We start from the raw sequence: 20,091 nt of genomic DNA on the forward strand, positions 1-20,091 counted from the left end.
ATGGCTTTTGAGACCATAAAGGGCCCTTGGAGCCCAGAACATAACATCCATCGAATGAAAATGGTGAGGAGAACAAGGTGGCATTCTGTCTCCATGATGACATTCCCAAATATATTTATTTTGCATCCAACCACACAAACAAGTGTGGCCATGAGCAAGGCTATTGGATCCAGATGGTCAGATTTTCTGGAGGTCATCTGCCAGAATCAGATCCGATGGAGCCAGGCCTCAGTTGGGGTTGATAAGTGGCTGATTTTTAAGTAAAGTAAAAGTAAAAGTTCCCCTGGCACATATGTGCTAGTCGTTTCCAACTCTAGGGGGCGGTGCTCATATCTGTTTCAAAGCCGAAGAGCCAGCGCTGTCCGAAGACATCTCCATGGTCATGTGGCCGGCATAAGTAAACACCAGAGTGCTGTTACCTTCCCACCAAAGGGGTTCCTATTATTCTACTTCCATTTTTACACGCTTTTGGACTGCTAGTTGGCAGAAGCTTGGACAAGTAACGGGAGTGCACTACGTTAAGCAGCGCTAGGGATTCGAACCACCGAACTGCCGACCTTTGTGATCAACAAGTTCAGCGTCTTAGCCACTGAGCCACCGCATCCCTTCCGATTTTTAAGTACAAAGTAAAATAGTTTCACCCATGTCTTGGGGTTTCAGGACCTTGGATATGATAAGCAGGAACTTTCAAATTTATTCATTTTTAAGAAATCTATCTGTCGCTTTTGCTAGGCTCTGCTGTAGATTATGTGGTTTAAAAGTCTGGATAATGGCCAAATATTTGCTAAGGAAAACTTTTCTCTTTCTGTGGAACATATAAAGGTAAAAAGCACTGTTCAAACTGTGCAAAAAAAGTTTTTTTAGCTCATATTCCTCACTATCAATCACAAAATTAACTACTGGATTGCATAGAGAGAATCAGTTTCTTTTATAATTATGGCATGTTTGTGTTATGATCGCAGTCATGATTGGAAGAGTAGTTAAAAGACTTTCATATTACAATGCTCCATTTCTGGGTACTTATCTAAGGCAAATGCCACAGATTATTAAAGGTTAATACCATCTAGCAAAATGAGTCTTACAATCTTGTGCTTTTCTCCAACATGTTTCAAAAAGGAAGGCAAGGAAATCCTGAACCAGATCAGTTTTGAGATGTACAGAAATAAAATTTAAATTTATTGAAGAAAAATGAGAGTATGGTATTTAGCAGATTAACAGAGTTGGAAGAGACCTTATAGGTCATCTAGTCCAACCCCCTGCTCAAGCAGGAGACCCTACACCATTTCGGACAAATGGCAATCCAGTCTCTTCTTGAAAGCCTCCAGTGATGAAGCTCCCACAACTTCTGAAGGCAAGTTGTTCCATTGGTTGATTGTCCTCACTGTCATAAAGTTCCTCCTTATTTCTAGGTTGAATCTCTCCTTGGTCAGTTTCCATCCATTATTCCTTGTCTGGCCTTCAGGTGCTTTGGAAAATAGCTTGACTCCCCCCCCCCCCACTTTGTGGCAGCCCCTCAAACACTGCTATTATGTCTCCCCTGGTCCTTCTCTTCACTAGACTAGCCATGCCCAGTTCCTGTAACTGTTCTTTGTATGTTTTAGTCTCCAGTCCTGAATCATCCCGGTTGCTCTTCTCTGCACTTTTTCTAGATTCTCAACATCTTTTTTATAGTGTGGTGACCAAAACTGCATGCAGTACTCTAGGTGTCATCTTACTAGGGCTTTATAGAGTGGTATTAGTACCTCACTTGATCTTGATTGTATCCTTCTGTTAATGCAAACAAATCCAAATATAAATTCAAGGTAAAATTGTGGCCTCAAATTCATTTTAAGTTTATATCAGCTATAACCATATCCGGAATAGAAAGACCTGTCTATTGATAGCCATGCATAATTTTCTCCCTTGTCTGATGGACCAATGGTCCTCTTCCAATGGTCCTCTTCAGAAACACAGCTGTTTTCAGCATGTCTTTCCAATCGCTCTGGTTGAGTATTGAAGAAATCTGAGCCATATTATTTTGTGTGTAATCATGTATTTCTGGACCCAATTCGAAGTGCTAAACTGAAATTTAATTTTCTTTGTGGTTTGGGATCACTATATTTAATCAACTCCCTACCAGGAAGAATCCCATTCCATTGCTAGTTTGCATAGATCCCTCAGTGGTTTAGGGGTTCTGCAACTCATCAATGTAATTACATATGGCAGTTCAAGCTTAAAATCTTCTCAAATTTCAAAAGTATTTTAGTAATGAGTTAAAACAATGATTGTTCCTAAGTTTTTACATCTGTCATGGAACAACCTTCTGTCATTATATTGCCTTTCAAGACTTATGCCTCGAACAATAATCTTTGAAGATCTTAAGAAGAGAAATAATAATTGATAAATGTCAATCTCTGCAAGTCTTCTTGTTTTGCCTTTTAGTTATAAGCTAGCTGTTACAATGAGGAAGGAAAATGAACCTTTCAGCACCACTGTCTACAATCAGATTGACCCTGGAATCCTCCTGTGGCCTTTGCTGACTTCATAAACAATGAGAGCATTGTCAAAGAGGTAAGTGAAGAAGGACCCCACCTACCATCGAAGCATTTTGTAGCTTATTATACCAAAATTCTGCAGAATGGATCTAAGGTCTTTGCTAACAATTTTGTATTCTCCATTTCCCATTTCTACACATCCCTAATTCTAAGTAGACAAACAAAAAATCATATTGTCAGATTATCCCTAAATTATCTGCTGTTTTACTTAACAAACTTAGTTTCTTTCAATCCATTCCTGTGCTACCAGTGGTGGGTTCCGGATCCTGTTCCAACCATTATGGTTGGAACGGGCCTAGCGGCATCCACGTGGATGCGCGCAGCACCTACATGTGTCTTAGCCCCTCTGTGAGCCTCCATGATGTTCCACCTGCTCAGTGGAGCGTCACACAGGCATTGTACGCGCTGTGCAGGGAAGCGGAAGCGCCAAAGGCTTAAAAGACCGGTAAGGAGCTTGGACGAGTGGGTACCAGAACAGTATCTGGTACTCCGGGCAGGCTCTGGTATGCCTGTACTGGGGCGTATTGCCTGCAACCCACCACTATGTGCTACCAATCAGTTTAGCAGGTCTTTCCCCTAAGATAGCACAATAATATTATCTCTTTTTTCTTTCACAGGATCTGGTTGCCTGGATCAATACTGGCTTTCTCCATATTCCACATGCTGAAGACATACCCAATACTGCAACCCTTGGGAATTTGGTTGGTTTCTTCTTGAGACCATACAGTTATTTTGACGATGACTCTTCCATGTATTCTCCAGACAGTGTTTTCTTCGACAACCATTTCCTCTGAGGTCAAACAACTTGCATGTCTGGCAAAAATATCTGCCCATTTCCCCCCTTTTCACTAATGAGGATTTTCAGAACATAACACCGTTCTAATGCAGGGGGGTGTCAAACTCAATTTCATTGAGGGCCGCATCATGGTTGTGTTTGACCTTCGGGGGCCAGGATGGATGTGGCCAGGGTGGGTGTGGCCAGCTTGACATCACTCCTGTCGGGGGCGCCTGTGAGCACTCTGCCAGCAAAAACGGGCTCCCCAGCTCTGTTTCAGGGGCGATACGCAACCCTCCCAAGCTCTGTTTTCACTGGTAGAGGCACTGCGGGCCAATCCTTCACTGTTCCCAGAAGGGCCCCACGGGCTAGATTTAAGCACCCTGTGGGCCAGATCTGGCCCCTGGGCCTTGAGTTTGACACCTCTATTCTCATGCCTTTCACTGTTTGACAGGTGAATTAGAAATTGGAAACAATGAATGTGTATTACAGGTAGCTAATAGTTTCTTCTTTCTGCAGCATTAGTTGTTTTTGTTTGTCTGAGTATTATTCCACTGTCTTCAGGAAACCATGGGTTGGAATTCTTTCAGGATTAAAAAGAATGTTGTAGAACCTTTCTTTGCTTTAGGAATACTGTCTCTAAGCATGCAAGGCTGAAAATTTTAACTTGACAGAGGACATTGAGAATGACATATACTGGTGATTATTAGCTGTGATCCTCCTCAATTCCTTTTACAATATTAAAACACTGATGAGGAACCCCCTGTTGTAAAATTATGTAGAGTTACGTGTTTTTAAGAAATAAGGCATGTGATCTGGCATATGAATGATTTGTCTTTCTTCTGGCAAAAACCCCTAAACAATGGAAAGAGGTTTCTTTCATCTATTTTATCTGATACGTTTCTGTCCAACTTTTCTTTCTTAATATTGCTGAAAGTGTGAAACTCTTTGGAAGGACTCTGCTATATACAGTAGGCAATAGCAATAGCAGTAGACTTATATACCGCTTCATAGGCCTTTCAGGCCTCTCTAAGAGGTTTACAGAGAGTCAGCATATTGCCCCCAACAATCTGGGTCCTCATTTTACCCACCTCGGAAGGATGGAAGGCTGAGTCAACCCTGAGCCGGTGAGATTTGAACCGCTGACCTGCTGATCTAGCAGTAGCCTGCAGTGCTGCATTTAACCACTGCGCCACCTTGGCTCTTTAGAGGCAAGGTGGCGAGCACTGATTAGGCCCAGGTCTGCTTGGCTTCTCAAAAGGAGTTGGACTTTCATTGTAGGGATGGGAAGATTCAGTCATCTAGCCAGTAATCAGTATGAGGGATTAAATCAGAATTGTAGGATGAACTCATGGATAGGATAGTTAGAATCAGGAACCCAAAATAAGCAAAAATGCAGGACTGCAAGATGTTGTGGTTGAAGCAGGAGTCTTGTAAGAAAGGAAACCCTATTGTGTCTCTCTCTGATACAGGATAATCTAATACAAAGGTGCCCAAACTTGGCAACTTTAAGACTTGTGGACTTCAATTCCCAGAATTCTCCAGCCAGCATAGCAAAGAGTTGAAGTCCACGATAATAGGAGGTCTAAATTGAAGTCAGATCAAACAATCAAACATGCATTTTTATCATTATTTATAATATTCCTTTTTCACCAGGATGCAACCCAACTACATTGAAAATAAACAAATAATAATTATTTTGTATTTAAAATATAGGCGGAATACATGTGGCATAATATATGCATAAGCACAGTGCAAATGATAGTATACAGTTATTAAAGCTAACGTTAACTAATAATAGGAGGGATGCGGGAGACCCCTTGCAGGGCAGGGCTGAGGATTATGCTCAATTCTTGGCGGACAAAGTAGCTCGGTTTCGATCGGACTTGGACTCCACCGCAGTAGATCCAGCTGAGACACAGGAGGATCATTTGCCACATCAGTTCTGGGTTGAGTTCCAGGAAGTTGCCTCTGGGGATGTGGACAAGGCCATCCGAGCTGTAAGTGCCTCCACTTGTATTCTGGACCCGTGTCCCTCCTGGCTGGTGGCTAACAGCAGGGAGGTGACACATGGCTGGATCCAGGCGGTTGTCACCGCCTCCCTTCGGGAGGGGCACTTCCCCGCCGTACTCAAAACGGCGGTGGTGAGACCCCTCCTAAAGAAACCATCGTTAGATCCAGCCATCTTAAACAACTTTCGTCCTGTCTCCAACCTTCCCTTTATTGGGAAGGTTGTTGAGAAGGTGGTGGCCTTTCAGCTTCGACGGGCCTTGGAGGAAGCTAGCTATCTTGACCCCTTCCAGTCCGGCTTCAGACCCGGTTACAGCACAGAAACCGCTTTGGTCGCATTGACCGATGATCTCTGGAGGGCCAGAGATGGAGGCTATGCGTCCATCCTGGTTCTCCTTGACCTCTCAGCGGCTTTCGATACCATCGACCATGGTATCCTTCTGCGACGACTGCGGGAGGTGGGAGTGGGAGGCACTGTTTTGCGGTGGTTCTCCTCCTACCTCTCGGACAGGTCGCAGTCGGTGTTAGTGGGGGGGCAGAGATCGTCCCTGAGGCCCCTAACATGTGGAGTACCTCAGGGTTCGGTCCTATCCCCCCTACTATTTAACATATACATGAAACCGCTGGGCGAGATCATTCGGAGGCACGGGATAAAATACCATCAATATGCGGACGATACACAATTGTATCTGTCCGCCCCGTGCCAACTCAATGAAGCGGTGGACGTGATGAACCGGGGTCTGGAGGCCGTTAAGGACTGGATGAGTGCTAACAAACTGGTGCTCAACCCGGATAAGACCGAGTGGCTGTTGTGTTTCCCCCCCAATAATTTGGCTAATATACCAACGCTTAGGCTGGGGGGTCAAATTCTACACCCCTCAGATAGGGTCCGCAACTTAGGAGTCCTCCTGGATCCACAGCTGACTTTTGATCACCAGCTGTCAGCTGTGACCAGGGGGGCATTTGCCCAGGTTCGCCTGGTCCGCCAGTTGCGGCCCTACCTAGATCGGGGGGCCCTCACAACAGTCACTCGAGCCCTTGTGATCTCTAGACTGGAATACTGCAATGGGCTCTACATGGGGTTGCCCCTGAAGTGCATCCGGCGACTACAGCTAGTCCAAAATGCAGCCGCGCGAGTGATAGTGGGCGCACCTCGGTTCGCCCACGTTACACCTGTCCTCCGCGAGCTGCACTGGCTGCCTGTTGGTCTCCGGGTGCGCTTCAGGATACTGATGACCATCTTTAAAGCACTCCATGGTAGTGGATCTGGGTACTTGAGAGACCGCCTTCTGCCGATTACCTCCCTAAATCGACCAATTAGATCTCACAGACTGGGCCTCCTCCGAATTCCATCTGCCAGTCAATACCGACTGGCGACCACGCGGAGGAGAGCCTTTTCTGTTGCTGCTCCGACCCTATGGAACGAGCTCCCCATGGAGATCCGCACCCTCACCACTATCCAGACCTTCCGCGCAGCCCTCAAGATCTGGCTCTCCCAGCAGGCCTGGGGATAGGTTCCTAATTACCCGCCCGAGTGTTTGACTGTTGAATGAAAGTTGGGTTTTTATTACTTTTCTGTTGTTCACATATTGTTTTGTTTTGACCTTGCACCTCCCCTCCCTTGTCGTTGTAAGCCGCCCTGAGTCCCCTCAGGGAAAAGGGCGGCATATAAATCCCAATAAATACCTAAAATACCTAAAATACCTAATAAGATTTAGCATAGCAAAAGTTTATATTGCCATTCTTAGCATATGCTCACAATCACTTCCATTTTGTTTTGTCTCAATCCAAACACTCACAAACACATAGGGAGCTTTGGAAACTTCACTAGGAACTTTTCAAGCAAATGAGCAAGGGAGGAGGCAAAGGTGCGTGCAAATACACAAGCATACACCCACACCTAGAAGAGAAATCAAGCCCCCCCCCCCCCGAGGTCTGGCAAGCTTGCCTTGAAAGAGACTCCAAATCCAAAACATTAGACACAAGTGAGGTCAGGGGAAGTTCTACGGTCCAATTGTTTGTCACCAGCCAATCTAAGTCCAGAATCACAGTCCAAAGATTTCAGGTTAAGGATTAAGGCACCTGGAACCTAGGTTAACAAGCAGTTGTTGCAGATGAAGAGACTTGAGCTTTCCGCTCTTATTAAATCCAAGGAACACCGATGTGGCTTATTTGGAAAGACAAGACAATCATTGGCAACAATTCTTGCAAGGACCCTTGGAGAGTATGTTTGCTCTGCTCTCCCTTGCACAAGGCGAGCACTTGCACCGGCAGGCGCACAGGAAGTGGCCCCTTTTACTTTTTCCAAGACAGGTGGCAGCTGTGTCATCTGGATGGCAGACGGCGTAACCTCCTTTGCCTGCAGCTGCTCGGGATCGCCTAGCCGTTTTGGGATTGGCTGCTCTCTGTTGGTTTCCTTGTAAGAATCTGAGCGGGCCATAATAATAAACAGGTTTTCCAGCCTTTCTGAAATGCATTTAGGGAAGTTTAAAACAGAATGAGAGGTTGGGGGGAGGGGAAGGGAAGAGAACTTCATAATTGAAGACTTTGATCTTGAAGTGTGTGCAAATGAAATGGAGCAAAGGGAGAAGAGGAAATGAAAAGGAGCCGCTGTCTTGTTATGCGAACAAAACTATAACAAGACAGAAAAAGATGTTGGCAAATAATGAGCCGCTAATCATAGGAAATTAAACACAAGCTCTGTAAATACAGGCTCTTCAAGGATTTTCAGACAAGCTGCCAGTAAGAGAGCTTTACACTGATTGCAATCAAATGTTTCTGCTTTTTGGCACCGATCATGTACAATTCTAGTGATGCAGCACAATTATGCAGGCTAAATTAATATAGAGATTGGGTTTTTTTTCCTTTTATAAAGTTCATTATTCCCGCTATGGAGTATGAAACTCACTTGCAATTCAAAATAATCATTGGATTACATCAGTGGTTCCCAAACTTGGCAACTTTAAGACTTGTGGACTTCAACTCCCAGAATTCCAGCAGAGCTGGCTGGAGAATTCTGGGAGTTGAAGTCCACAAGTCTTAAAGTTGCCAAGTTTGGGAACCACTGGATTACATAAATATTTGCCACATGTGTATCAGAGGTGGATTGCTCCCAGTTCGGCCCGGTTTGGCAGAACCGGTAATGGTACTTTTGCCTGGGTCGAAGACTGGCAGTGACCCAGGCTTACCACGCCCCAGAACTGGTTCTCTCGCTGCTGTTGTTGCCACCATATCATTTTGTAGTGACTGCGTGTGCGCAATTCACTGCAAATTGTTCTGCGCCTGCATGAAAAGCAATTTACATTGAACTGTGGGAAGTTATCACCCAGCCCTCTCCCAGAAAAATGAAATATCCTAGGAAATATTGAAAAGGCAGAATATTTCTCTGGATGTGAAAAGAAAGAAACATGTTTTAAAAGACAGAATATTTGCCTGTAGCTTCCTGCCCATCTCCACTGTTAATGGGCCATTAAGATGGCCAAGCTAGTCCACTTTGCATAATAAAGACTTCACCAGCAGCTACAGGAAAGCATGATAATATTGGCCCTTTACTCAACTGACCACATGGCATCTGAGAACTCATCCATACCTGGATTCAAAACACAGCCTAGAGAGTAGCCCCTGCATGGCCCCATGGGAGTCTGACAACCAATCAGAATACATTTCTTACACAGGAACAGGAAACAGAGAGGCAGACTAAACAGGTTATAAAAGCCTAGCAAGCCCCTTCCTCAACCCTTCTCTTCTTCTCCACCAACATTGAAGCATGTGATCACCTTTTCTGTTCAGGGCTCAAGCCATGTGGTCCTATTCACCATTAAACCATCTTTCCAAGCAGCCTCCATGTCTCCAGTGTCTTTTTCCCCACTTGGAGCTGAACCCAGAAGGACATTTCTTTCATCAGAACTGTCCATGCGCACGTAGCAAAACACACGTGAAGCGAACTGGTAGTAAAATCGGCAGCAACCTACCTCTGTTGTGTATCTGGATATCCTTCAGAAACGGTAAACACAACCATACAGTAAAAGAAGCTAGGGGACATTTATGAGGAAATGTGCATAGAACTCCTCTTAAATTACATCAGTATGAAGGTAATGCAAAGTTCTCCTATAACCAGCGGATATTTATTAGGAAAGAAGGGGGAGATGTGTGGTTCTTCCATAGGGGTTTTGGCTACAGCCAGCTATACATCCTTACACACCCTTCCTAAGTGAAGTGAATTTGTGGAGTCAAGTAAGGATCCCTTCCATTTGTAATTTAAGATACCTGTGCAAAAGAAAGGAGAGAGATAAGCAGCAGAGGTAGTAAAGACAATTTATTGGTGGGAATGGTACCACTTGATATGCACAACTGATATTTTTAATTTAAGACATGATATTTAGAAACACACACACACACACACACACACACACACACACACACACACACACTTCTTACATTTCTGCCCAACCTTTCTTTCTTGATTAAAATTGCTGAAAGGGTAAAACTCTTTTCTCTGTACAACTCAAGTTGGCAGTGGTCTACTTTTTTGAAGGCCTTATTGAAGTCCAAGTATGCTATGCCCTAGAATTTCACCGGTTCACTAATTCAGTCAAAAAATGCAATACAATTTAATTAGCATGATCTACTTTTGACAAATCCATGTTGGCTTCTGTTTTGTTCATCTATTTAGCACTAACAATCAATTGATCCATTTTTAAATCCATATTTTTCTTCCATAGTCCTAATCTTGAATGGATAAAATGGTTTATTTTTGTTGGGAAATCTTACCTAGAGGTTTTTAAGTCAAAAGTTCCTTCTTTTGTTAGTCACGAACTAGACATAATTAAATAACAATAGCACCCTCTACTGACCAAAAAGCAAAATTGTCAGTAAGACTGCCATGGAACTAATTGAGACATGAAATATTCAATTAACAATTGTTTACAGATAGGATCCCCAGACAGATAGATAAGGAGGGGAAAAAAGCCCCATTGGGAGCAGGAAAAAAAATCAAGTCAATACAAACAGTTTTGGCAGGTATTTTTTTTAAAAAAAACAATAACATTTCTTAAAAAGCAATAGAGTTCAAATCTAGCAAAATACAACCGTGTTTTGTTTTAAAAACCCAATGCAACTTCCAAAATAATTCAAGCAAAAATAAGTTTAAAAATACTGGAAATCATCAAGAGGGAAAATATACCTTATCAAAATATCTCTTACCCAGCAAATAAATAGAACAAAAAACAGTATTTGAAAAATGAGGAAGCCAAAACTAGCTGTCCTATTTACGGATTAACAGAGTTTGAAGGGACCTTGTAGGTCATCTAGTCTAACCCCACACCCACGCATGTGACCCTGCACCATTTCTGACAAATGGCAGTCCAATCTCCACTTGAAAACCTCAAATGATGAAGCTCCCACAACTTCCCAAGACAACTTTTGTTCCACATTTGGGCTGCATCACAACACTGGACACGCTAGTCCTCCATTCTCTTATTTGGTACTTCAACATTTGATCGCAAAGTCCCTTCCACATCTTCTTGCCAATTCGGGCTATCCAGAAGACAATGATTCCTACAGCTCTCCTTAAAATTTAGGGAGCTTTCCAGGCTTCAGATCCTGTCTGGACCATTGATCAGTTGGATGTTGGTACAGAACAAAGTCTACATCTGTGTTACTTTGACATATTCCCTCATGGTAGGCGCACAATACCCATGGATTTAATTGGATATTTGCCATCTTCTATCTAAATAACCTTCTGATGCAGTGAAAAAAATTATAGCACCTGGAAAAAGTTAGATTCATGAAGTTGGTGGACATTTAAGAGTAACTGCATTATAGAACTGGTCTTAAATTAAATCTATACGAATGTGCTGCACAGTTCTTCTCATCGATTACCTGAGGATATTAATTAGGAGACAAGGAAGGAAGGTGTGGTTCTTCCAGTGGGGGTGTGGCTACAGGTAGCAATTGAGCCTCGCAGTACACTGCATTTCTAGTCATGTGATGATCCCTTGTGTTTTTTTTTATGAATCACATCCCATTTGTAATTTAAGATACTTCTGCAAAAGAAAGGGAAGAGGTAAGTAGCAGTGGAAGTAAAGACTACTTATTGGTAATTTGCACCTAGTGAAGTCATACAGGGCAACATGAGGACCACATGAGGTGACTTTCTTGAATGTGAGACCAGAGGTGGGTTCCTACCAGTTCGCACCTATTTGGTAGAACCGGTTCGTCAAATCTACTGGACCGGTTAGAAGAGGTTCCACCAGTGGACCCGGAAAGCAGGCCACACCTACAGAAGAGGTTCCAAATTTTTTTGAAACCCACCACCGCTAAAGCGCTAGAGGTGCAAGGATCTTGTAACTTGACAGCTTTAAGACTTGCATGCTTCAATGCCAGAGTTCCTGAGCCAACGTGACTAGAGAGGAATTCTGGGAGTTGAAGTCCACAAGTCTTAAAGCTGTCAGGTTTGAAGACCCCTAGTTTTTTTTCTAAAGGGTTAGGGGTGCAATGGTCTTGTAACTTGACAGCTTTAAGACTTGCATGCTTCAATGCCAGAGTTTCTGAATAGCTACTTGGACTGACTTATTCATAATTTACTTATTCATAATTTCATATCCGGTCACATGGGCTGCAAGCCACTCCCACAAAGGAGGCCACACCGACAGAGTAGGTTCGAACAATTTTTGAAACCCACCACTGGTGAAGTCTATTACAAGGAGTAAATACTTGCCTCTTGGCGTCACAAGTGCTGCTTTGTTGCAGATTTTCAATCCAAGTTATATAATTATTTATCTATATAGTATTATTCTATGCCATTGTAAGTTGCCCAGAATCACTCTGGATTTAATTTATATGGGTAGCATGTAAATTAAATAAATACTGTTGGTGAGAAAAAAAAACCCTGAACTCAAGAAAATGAGGTGACTTCACAGTTCCAAATTTTAGACCGTATGATCATGCTAGAGGTTTAACCTGGATTTCATAATGCATGCTCTCTTCTTATGCTTCTGTCCTTAATCTTGCAATATATCTGAATGTTTGGAATAAATATAGGAAAAAAAATAATCTGGGCTTTCTCCCTCTTACTACATTATTCAGTGGTTATTTATATAAACATGAAGGATCCTAGAATTTTCCTCAGACGAGAGATAATCATTTATTCCGATTTGTTCTACATTTGATTAGTTTCAGTATCTTCAACAAGCTGCTTGGTAGTAACATAACTGCTGAAACAAGGAGGAATATTGAGATATTTGATTGAATTTGACAGTTTTACTAGTCATCATTTATTAGAAGAAGAATATTAAATGTACTTGGAACATTATGCTCAGAGGGAATTGATATAATATATTTTATCTTTGGTATATCACTCTAGTCCTGATGCTAAAATGAATAAATCTTCCTCTAAAACATTTGAAATGTAGTGAGCAGATAGAAGGCCTCCTTTTCCCTGTAGTGGCAATGCTGCAGAGCCCAACCAAATAGTAAAATGATTTAGTTTAGAACAAATTTTGAAAGTTGGAAACCCATTGCAACCAGAGATGTTGCATGAGTTGTTTTTAAAACTGTAGAAAATCTTAAAACCTACTGAATTAAGACTGTATATTTATTAAAAGAAGCTTAATAATAGATTAAATTCCAACCCAAAAACTTCCCTTAAAAGCTAGGCTCATTAGAAAAAAAGTTAAAAGGCAATCAAAGGCAATCAGTGAGGGTCCAATCCTGGCACTTACGTTATTCTTTAAATACTTGGATGAGGACACAAGGTTAGCATCTAGTCCAATCATATTTCAGTTTGGAGAATTATGTTGGATGCTGACAAGTTAAAAAATGACTAAAGGCTGGCAAAAAAGATTTATGAAGCTTTCTAGATTGCATTTCTTCAAAACAAAAGTTATAAAAACACATTTGCATAAAAGATCTCCTCCCTTTTAATCTATATAAAATTGACTTGGTTTCAAGCTCCAGTCGGTTTAGAAGTGCCCAACCAGTGTTTTCGTCTGAGTTCTTGGTTTTAATTAATGACAACAGGAATATCATGTCTAGATGGTAAGTTTCTTGAATTTGTGACCATATCATTGTTATATTCGCACAATTTCTGGAGTGTTTTGTAAATGCAAGGGGATTTATTTGGGGCCAGGATATTAAACATATAATTTAGAATTTCACAAACCTTTTATCTATGTTTTTGTCTATAGGTTGGGAAAATGAATTCCAAAGTGATTTATTCTCTCATAGCAATATGCATCACTATTATTTTCATCTTAATCTTGGTTTTCTGTACTAGAGGACAAAAACACACAGATTGTGAGAGTTCTCAGAAAAAGGAGGAAGAGGAAGGTCAGGATGTTGGCAGCCAAGTATTTCAAGATTTAACCCCAGAAGAGATAATGCAAGTAAAGCAGTATTTACAGTCCAATCTGGGAGTGCCACTGGTAGAGACACCCCAAGCCAAGCCATCAGACAACTGCATTCATTTCATAACTTTGCAGCTCCCTCCCAAAGCACAAGTATTACAATTCTTAGATCATCAAGGATCTCAGCCACCACGAGAAGCTCTGGCTGTGGTCCATTTTGGAAATCAGGTGGACCCCAATGTGACAGAATATCTGGTGGGTCCACTACCAGAACCAACATATTATGAAGATATCACAGTAGAAAAATATGGAAGGAAATTGCCTTATTATCAAAGGATGGTTTTGAGAAATGAGCTTCGGGAAATCAGTGATTTCTTAAAGAGAAATGAATATCAGAAGGCTCCAAATTTCATGCAAAAAGTTCTAAATTACAATGGAAGCAATCTTCGACACAATTATCAATTTCCATTAGGGCTCAAATCAGGAGATCGTAAAACATGGGTGAGTCATTTCCAGAATGTGTCTGGCTACTATTTGCATCCAGTTGGTTTTGAGGTCCAAGTGGATCATTGTAGCTTGGATGTTTCTGAATGGAAGTTAATAAAAGTATTCTATAATGGACAATACTTTGAAGATATGGAAGACCTAGAGAGAGAATTCAATATGGGAAAGGTTAGAGTAGACAAGGTTAAAGAAGCCCCTCTTGATGGGGGCTACTCTTCACTGAAGCAGAGGGTGCCACCAAAAGATCCAGGCCCTTTGCAGTATGAACCTCGTGGACCACGTTATAGGATTCACAAAAATCATGTCAGTTTTCTGAACTGGAGTTTTGCATTTGGAATTGATGCAAGTATGGGTCCACGTATCTTTGATGTCAGGTTTAATGGAGAAAGAATAATCTATGAGTTAAGTTTGCAAGAAGCAAGTGCTATCTATGGCTCCAACAGTCCTACTTCCATGTTGACCAGATACATGGATGCCAGCTTTGGACTTGGGTCCCATATCTTTCCAGTTACCCGAGGATTAGATTGTCCTTATTTATCCAGTTATTTGGATTGGCATTTTTTCTATGATACTTCATTGCCTGTTAGCCGTAAAATGGCTATCTGCATCTTTGAGCAGAATACTGAGTTACCCATACGACGACATTTTGAAAACATCCAATCTCACTTTTATGGAGGGTTGGCAGATTCAAATCTGGTGTTCCGAACCATATCTTCAGTTGAGAACTATGACTATGTCTGGGATTTTTTTTTCTACCAAAATGGAGCTGTCGGTGTTCGAGTCCATGCCAGTGGGTACATTATATCTGATTTTTACTTTGGTGATGCTGAAGACTTTGGCAATAGAGTCCAAGAAAAAGTGCTGGGATCAATTCATACCCATAATATTCATTTCAAGGTGGATTTGGATATTGGTGGTAAGTAGGAAAAATGTTTGTAACTTGCATGGGAGTTATAGGCTCTTTGCCTTAATTTGTTTTGTCAGAATTGTTCTAATGACTGTTAGAACTATCATGGAGACAAACTCAAGAATATGGTTACTATTCTCCTAATAATGTTCTTGAACTTCAATTGAGGAGTAGTGAGGTTTTTTTTTAATTAAAAATATTTATTCACTGCCTTGTCAGAAAACTTAATTCAAGTTCTATCATAATAACAAGAAAATATAATGGCATCAATTTTGTAATTATGTCTTCATATATTTTGGGAGTTTGAACATGTAGTTTTACAATCAGCATTTTTGTAATTCTTGCAGATGTTAACAAACTTACTTAAAGCTGAATCTGTTCATTGGATGTTTTTCAGGTAGCTTTAGAACTGGATTCTGGTTTCAGGTCAAAGAAATAAAATAAAATCAAACTTTAATAGATTATTTCCTCACCCCCACCTCTGAGAATTTAAGTCAAAAATGGTATTATAATGGAGTGTCTATAGAGTCTCAATTTTCCAAATCATGGTTGTCCCAAAGATGCTTTTCCAAAAGGCAATTTTTTCCTTGAAAAAAATTGACTTCTCATTCAAGAAGCTTCTTAGGTCCATATTTTATGTCTCAAGTTCCCTCAGCTTCATTTCCTTTCTGTTGTTCAACTCTCAAAGTATTAATAGGAATGGACATGGAGAAATATGCCTTTAAAAGTCTCCACTGAAATCTGTCATCAGAAAAAATGTTGGATGATGACTTCTTCAGGTGTAGAATGCTTAAACTGTGTCCATCTAGGTTAGGAGATTTTCTAGGTAGCTTGATTGGATTTGAAGATTTAGTTGAAGGCCTGAAAATATATTGTGAAAATCTGTCACATATTATTCATATTTGTGCCACCAACTAGAAATGAACATAAATGTAATGTTTCCAAACTAACATTACCTCATAATACTTGTTAGGTCCAATTCTATTTCTATTTCTTTCGCTCTGTTACATAGACACATTCTCCCTGTCGCATTCTTTGTAGCTCATTTAACTCATTTTAAATGCCACTGCTTTTTAGGCAATCATCCCATAAAACTATATTGCTAATACCACAATAGTGGATGCTCTTACTGCATTTATAAACATTCCTTTCATGAAATACCTGTATTTCTTGATGGGGTTGATCACACATCCTATTGCCCTTTTTTTTGCCTCCTCTGTAGCCACCTTATTGTAGAAAATTGGTTGTGTGGTTTTCTTGCATGCTGATGCAGCAAACACAAGAACACACTGTTCATATTCCACCTGAAAAACTAATTATGCATACGCTCATCATAATTTTATCTCTGGGTCAGCAAAACATCAATGTAGAAGCAACTTTGATTTTAGGAAGCTGAATATGCAACAGGAATGGTCTGATCCATCAGCAGTTGCTCAAGTACTAATTGTTGTGTTGGTTTTCTTTTTGAGGTGTGGAAAATATCCTGGTTGGCAATGACATGGCTTTTGAGACCATAAAGGCCCCTTGGAGCCCAGAACATAACATCCATCGAATGAAGGTGGTGAGGGAAATTTTGGACACTGAGAATAAGGCGGCGTTCCATCTCCATGATGACATACCTAGATACCTTTATTTTGCATCCAACTGCACAAACAAGTGGGGCCATGATCAAGGCTATCGAATCCAGATAGTCAGCTTTTCTGGAGACCATCTGCTAGAGTCGGATCCAATGGAGCCAGGCCTCAGCTGGGGTCGGTAAGTGATTATTTCTAAGTCCAGAAGTAAAATAGGTTCACCCATGTCTTTGGGTTTCAAGAGCTTGAATAAGATAGATAGGAACTGCCAAATTTATTCATTTTAAAGAGATATATTTCTTTAAATCTATTTAAAACATTTAAATATTTCAAATATTTGCTAAGGAAAACTTTTCAATTTAGAATAGAATAGAATAACAGAGTTGGAAGGTACCTTGGACATCTTCTAGCCCAACCCCTTCCCTAGACTTAACTGTGACTTAACAAGACTTCACTGTGGAAAATACAGTATAAAGAAAAAAAAAAGTGCTATTCAAACTGTGCAGAATTTCTTTTAGCTCATATTTCTCACTACTGATCAAAAATTCCTTATTGGATTGCCATAGAGTGAAACAGTTCCTTTGACAAATGTAGTATGTTTGAGTTATGATCTATAACAGCAATGGTGAACCTTTTTTGGCTCACATGCCATAAGCAGGGGGGGCGCAGGGGGGTCATGTGCGGGCGTGCTACACCCATAATGCAATGAGCAATTCCCCAGTACGCATGCGCGCATGACAGGGGCTCTCCCCCATTTTTTGCGTGCTTTTTTCACCCTCTCCAGGCTCCAGAGGCTTTATAGGAGCCTGGGGAGGGCGAAAACAGCCTCCCTCACTCAGAGGCCCTCCGGAGGTTTCAGGAGCTTCCCTGAAGCCCCTGCAAAAAACCAGCCCTACAGGCAAACCAGAAGTTCAGGAACGGACTTCCGGTTTGCTCATAGGGCCAGTTTAAGCCCTCTGGAGCCTTCAGGGACCTTCAGGAAGCTTCCCTGTAGGCTCCAGATAACTAAAAATGGCTGACAGGGCAACGCCTGCCATGTGCCCTGACAAATGGCTCAGCATGCCACCTGTGGCACGCACGCCATTCCGGATCTATAATCCTAATTGGAAGAGCAGTTGAAATACTTTCCATGTAACAATGTTCCATTTTGGGGGAATTACCCTCAATCTGAGAGGTATTCTTAAACTCGACCTAAGACAAATGCTACAGATTATTGGAGGTTAATACTGTTTAGTAGTAAAACGAGTCTCACAATCTTCTGTTTTCTCCAATGTTTTCCCCAAAAAACCAAAAAAATAATAATATCTGAACCAGATCAGCTTTGAGATGTACAGAAATAAAATTTAAATTATAGAAAAAAAGGAAGAATGGCATTAATCAATTCAAACAATATAAAGTAAAGATAAAATTGTGACCTGAAATACCGTTCATTTCAGCTATAACCATATCCAGAGCATATAGACCAGAGGTGGCATTCAGCAGATTCTGACCAGTTCTGGAGAACCGGTAGCGGAAATTTTGAGTAATTCGGAGAACTGGTAAATACCGCCTCTAACTGGCCCTGCAGCCATCTATTCTCTGCCTTCCGAGTTCCAGCTGATTGGGAGGAAATGGGGATTTTGCAGTAACCTTCCCCTACCATGCCCAAGCCACACCCACCAAGCGACACCACACCCACCAGGCCATGCCCACAGAACTGGTAATAAAAAACAATTGAATCCCACCACTGATATAAACCCATCTATTGGTGGCCATGCATATTTTTAACATTTATCTGATATTTGTAACCATCACCTCCTGCACAAGTCCCCTTCAGAAACATTATTGGTTTCAATGTGTCTTTTCAATTGTACTGGTTGGCTGTTGAACAAATCTGAGTCATATTATTGTACCCAGTTAAAACCATATCTGAAGCCAACAGACCTGGCTACTGGTGAAAATTTGAAATTGCTCTGGTTGAGTATTGAAGAAACCCATGCCATGTTCTTGTAAATTTGTACTCTTCATTTGGGACCATGAGATGCTCCTGGTAAACCTTAATCTCCTGAATTTGGGGTCAGTATATTTAATGGACTATCTACCAGGATGGAGATCCATGATACCTGCTAGGTTGGCAGAGATCACCACAGTGGTCTTGGGATTCTGCAATTCATCTATGGAATTACACATGGCAGTTCAAGTGTAAAATCAACTCAAACCTCATTGATAGTTTAATAATGAGTTACAACAATGATTGTCCCTATATTTTTATTGTTGAGCTGTCATGGAATAGTATCCTGTGATTATGTTATCTTTCAAGACTGGAACAGTCATCTCTGAAAATCTTAAAAGAAATAATAATGAATAAACCTCAATCTCTGCAACTTTTCTTGCTTTGCCTTAAAAGTTATAAACTAGCTGTTACCAAGAGGAAAGAAAGTGAATCTTTCAGCACCACTGTCTACAATCAGATTGACCCATGGAATCCTCCGGTGGCCTTTGCTGACTTCATAAACAATGAGAGCATTGTCAATGAGGTAAGTGAAGATGGACACCAACTAGCACTGAAGCACCCTGCATTGTATTATCCCACAATTTGGTGCTGTCCAAATGCATTGGAATTGAAGTCAAACTCACTTGGAAGACAACAGATTATGAAGGGCTGTCATCCAAAGCTTACTTTGGAAGTAGGCACATGCTGCTAAGAGTTTTAGCAGCACTTTCTCTTTAGGGGGAAAAGGAACAATCATGGTGATTTTTAGGATGCTTGTTCAGAGGGCAGGTTAAATTCTCACATACCGGGATCAGCTTTCCTGTTTGCGTTTGTGTTATTTGAGGTAATTTGATCTTGGAAACTATGCATGGGATTTATGCCTTACGTTTTGCATTTCTAATGGATTTTTAATACCAAAGTTGATAAAATTTTGCAGAATGGATATAAGGTCTTTGGTGACAATTTTCTACTCCAGTTTTCCATTTTTACACATCCCCAATTCCAAATAAGTAAGTAAAAAGTTATACTATCATATTAAATCCCCCCTCCCCCCGATTTTACTATATCATCTGCTCATTTACTTAACCAACTTAGCTTCTCTGAATTTATTGCTGTACTGCTTTTCTGTTTAACAGGTCTTTCCCCTAAGATAGTACAATAATATTCTCCCTTTTCGTTTCATAGGATCTGGTTGCCTGGATCAACACTGGCTTTCTCCATATTCCACATGCTGAGGATATACCCAATACTGCAACTCTTGGAAATGTAGTTGGTTTCTTCTTGAGACCCTACAATTATTTTGATGATGACCCTTCCATGTATTCTCCAGACAGTATTTACTTCAAGCACACGGAGGGCTTCCTTTCCTGTAGGGCCAACCAACTTGCATGCCTGGCAAAATTAGCTTCGTGTCTGCCTAATTTCCCCCTTTTTACTTATGAAGGTTTTCAAAACATAACAACTCTCTAA

General features: G+C 41.2%; 1 protein-coding gene across 1 annotated transcript; it reads left to right on the forward strand.

The window, feature by feature from the left end:
- LOC106538516 (amine oxidase [copper-containing] 3-like) lies at nt 1-20,091 on the forward strand. The gene is made up of 8 exons (XM_087726067.1): nt 1-63; nt 3,152-3,235; nt 10,899-10,998; nt 11,358-11,383; nt 13,506-15,084; nt 16,545-16,830; nt 19,036-19,165; nt 19,807-20,091. The coding sequence occupies exons 1-8, from the start codon at nt 1-3 to the stop codon at nt 20,089-20,091; spliced, it is 2,553 nt and encodes an 850-aa protein (XP_087582193.1).

The sequence above is a fragment of the Thamnophis sirtalis genome, unplaced genomic scaffold (genome assembly GCF_051295495.1).
Source record: "Thamnophis sirtalis isolate CommonGarterSnake01/CBP01778 unplaced genomic scaffold, rThaSir2_p1.2 scaffold_11, whole genome shotgun sequence".
Lineage (NCBI taxonomy): Eukaryota > Metazoa > Chordata > Lepidosauria > Squamata > Natricidae > Thamnophis > Thamnophis sirtalis.

Excerpts from the sequence above, each read along its gene's own strand:
- LOC106538516 (XM_087726067.1), top strand. The coding sequence starts at position 1 with ATGGCTTTTGAGACCATAAAGGGCCCTTGGAGCCCAGAACATAACATC. Across the intron at positions 3,236-10,898 it reads CTGCAACCCTTGGGAATTTG|GGAGCTTTCCAGGCTTCAGA; the intron begins GTTGGTTTCTTC and ends CTTAAAATTTAG. Across the intron at positions 16,831-19,035 it reads CCAGGCCTCAGCTGGGGTCG|TTATAAACTAGCTGTTACCA; the intron begins GTAAGTGATTAT and ends TTGCCTTAAAAG.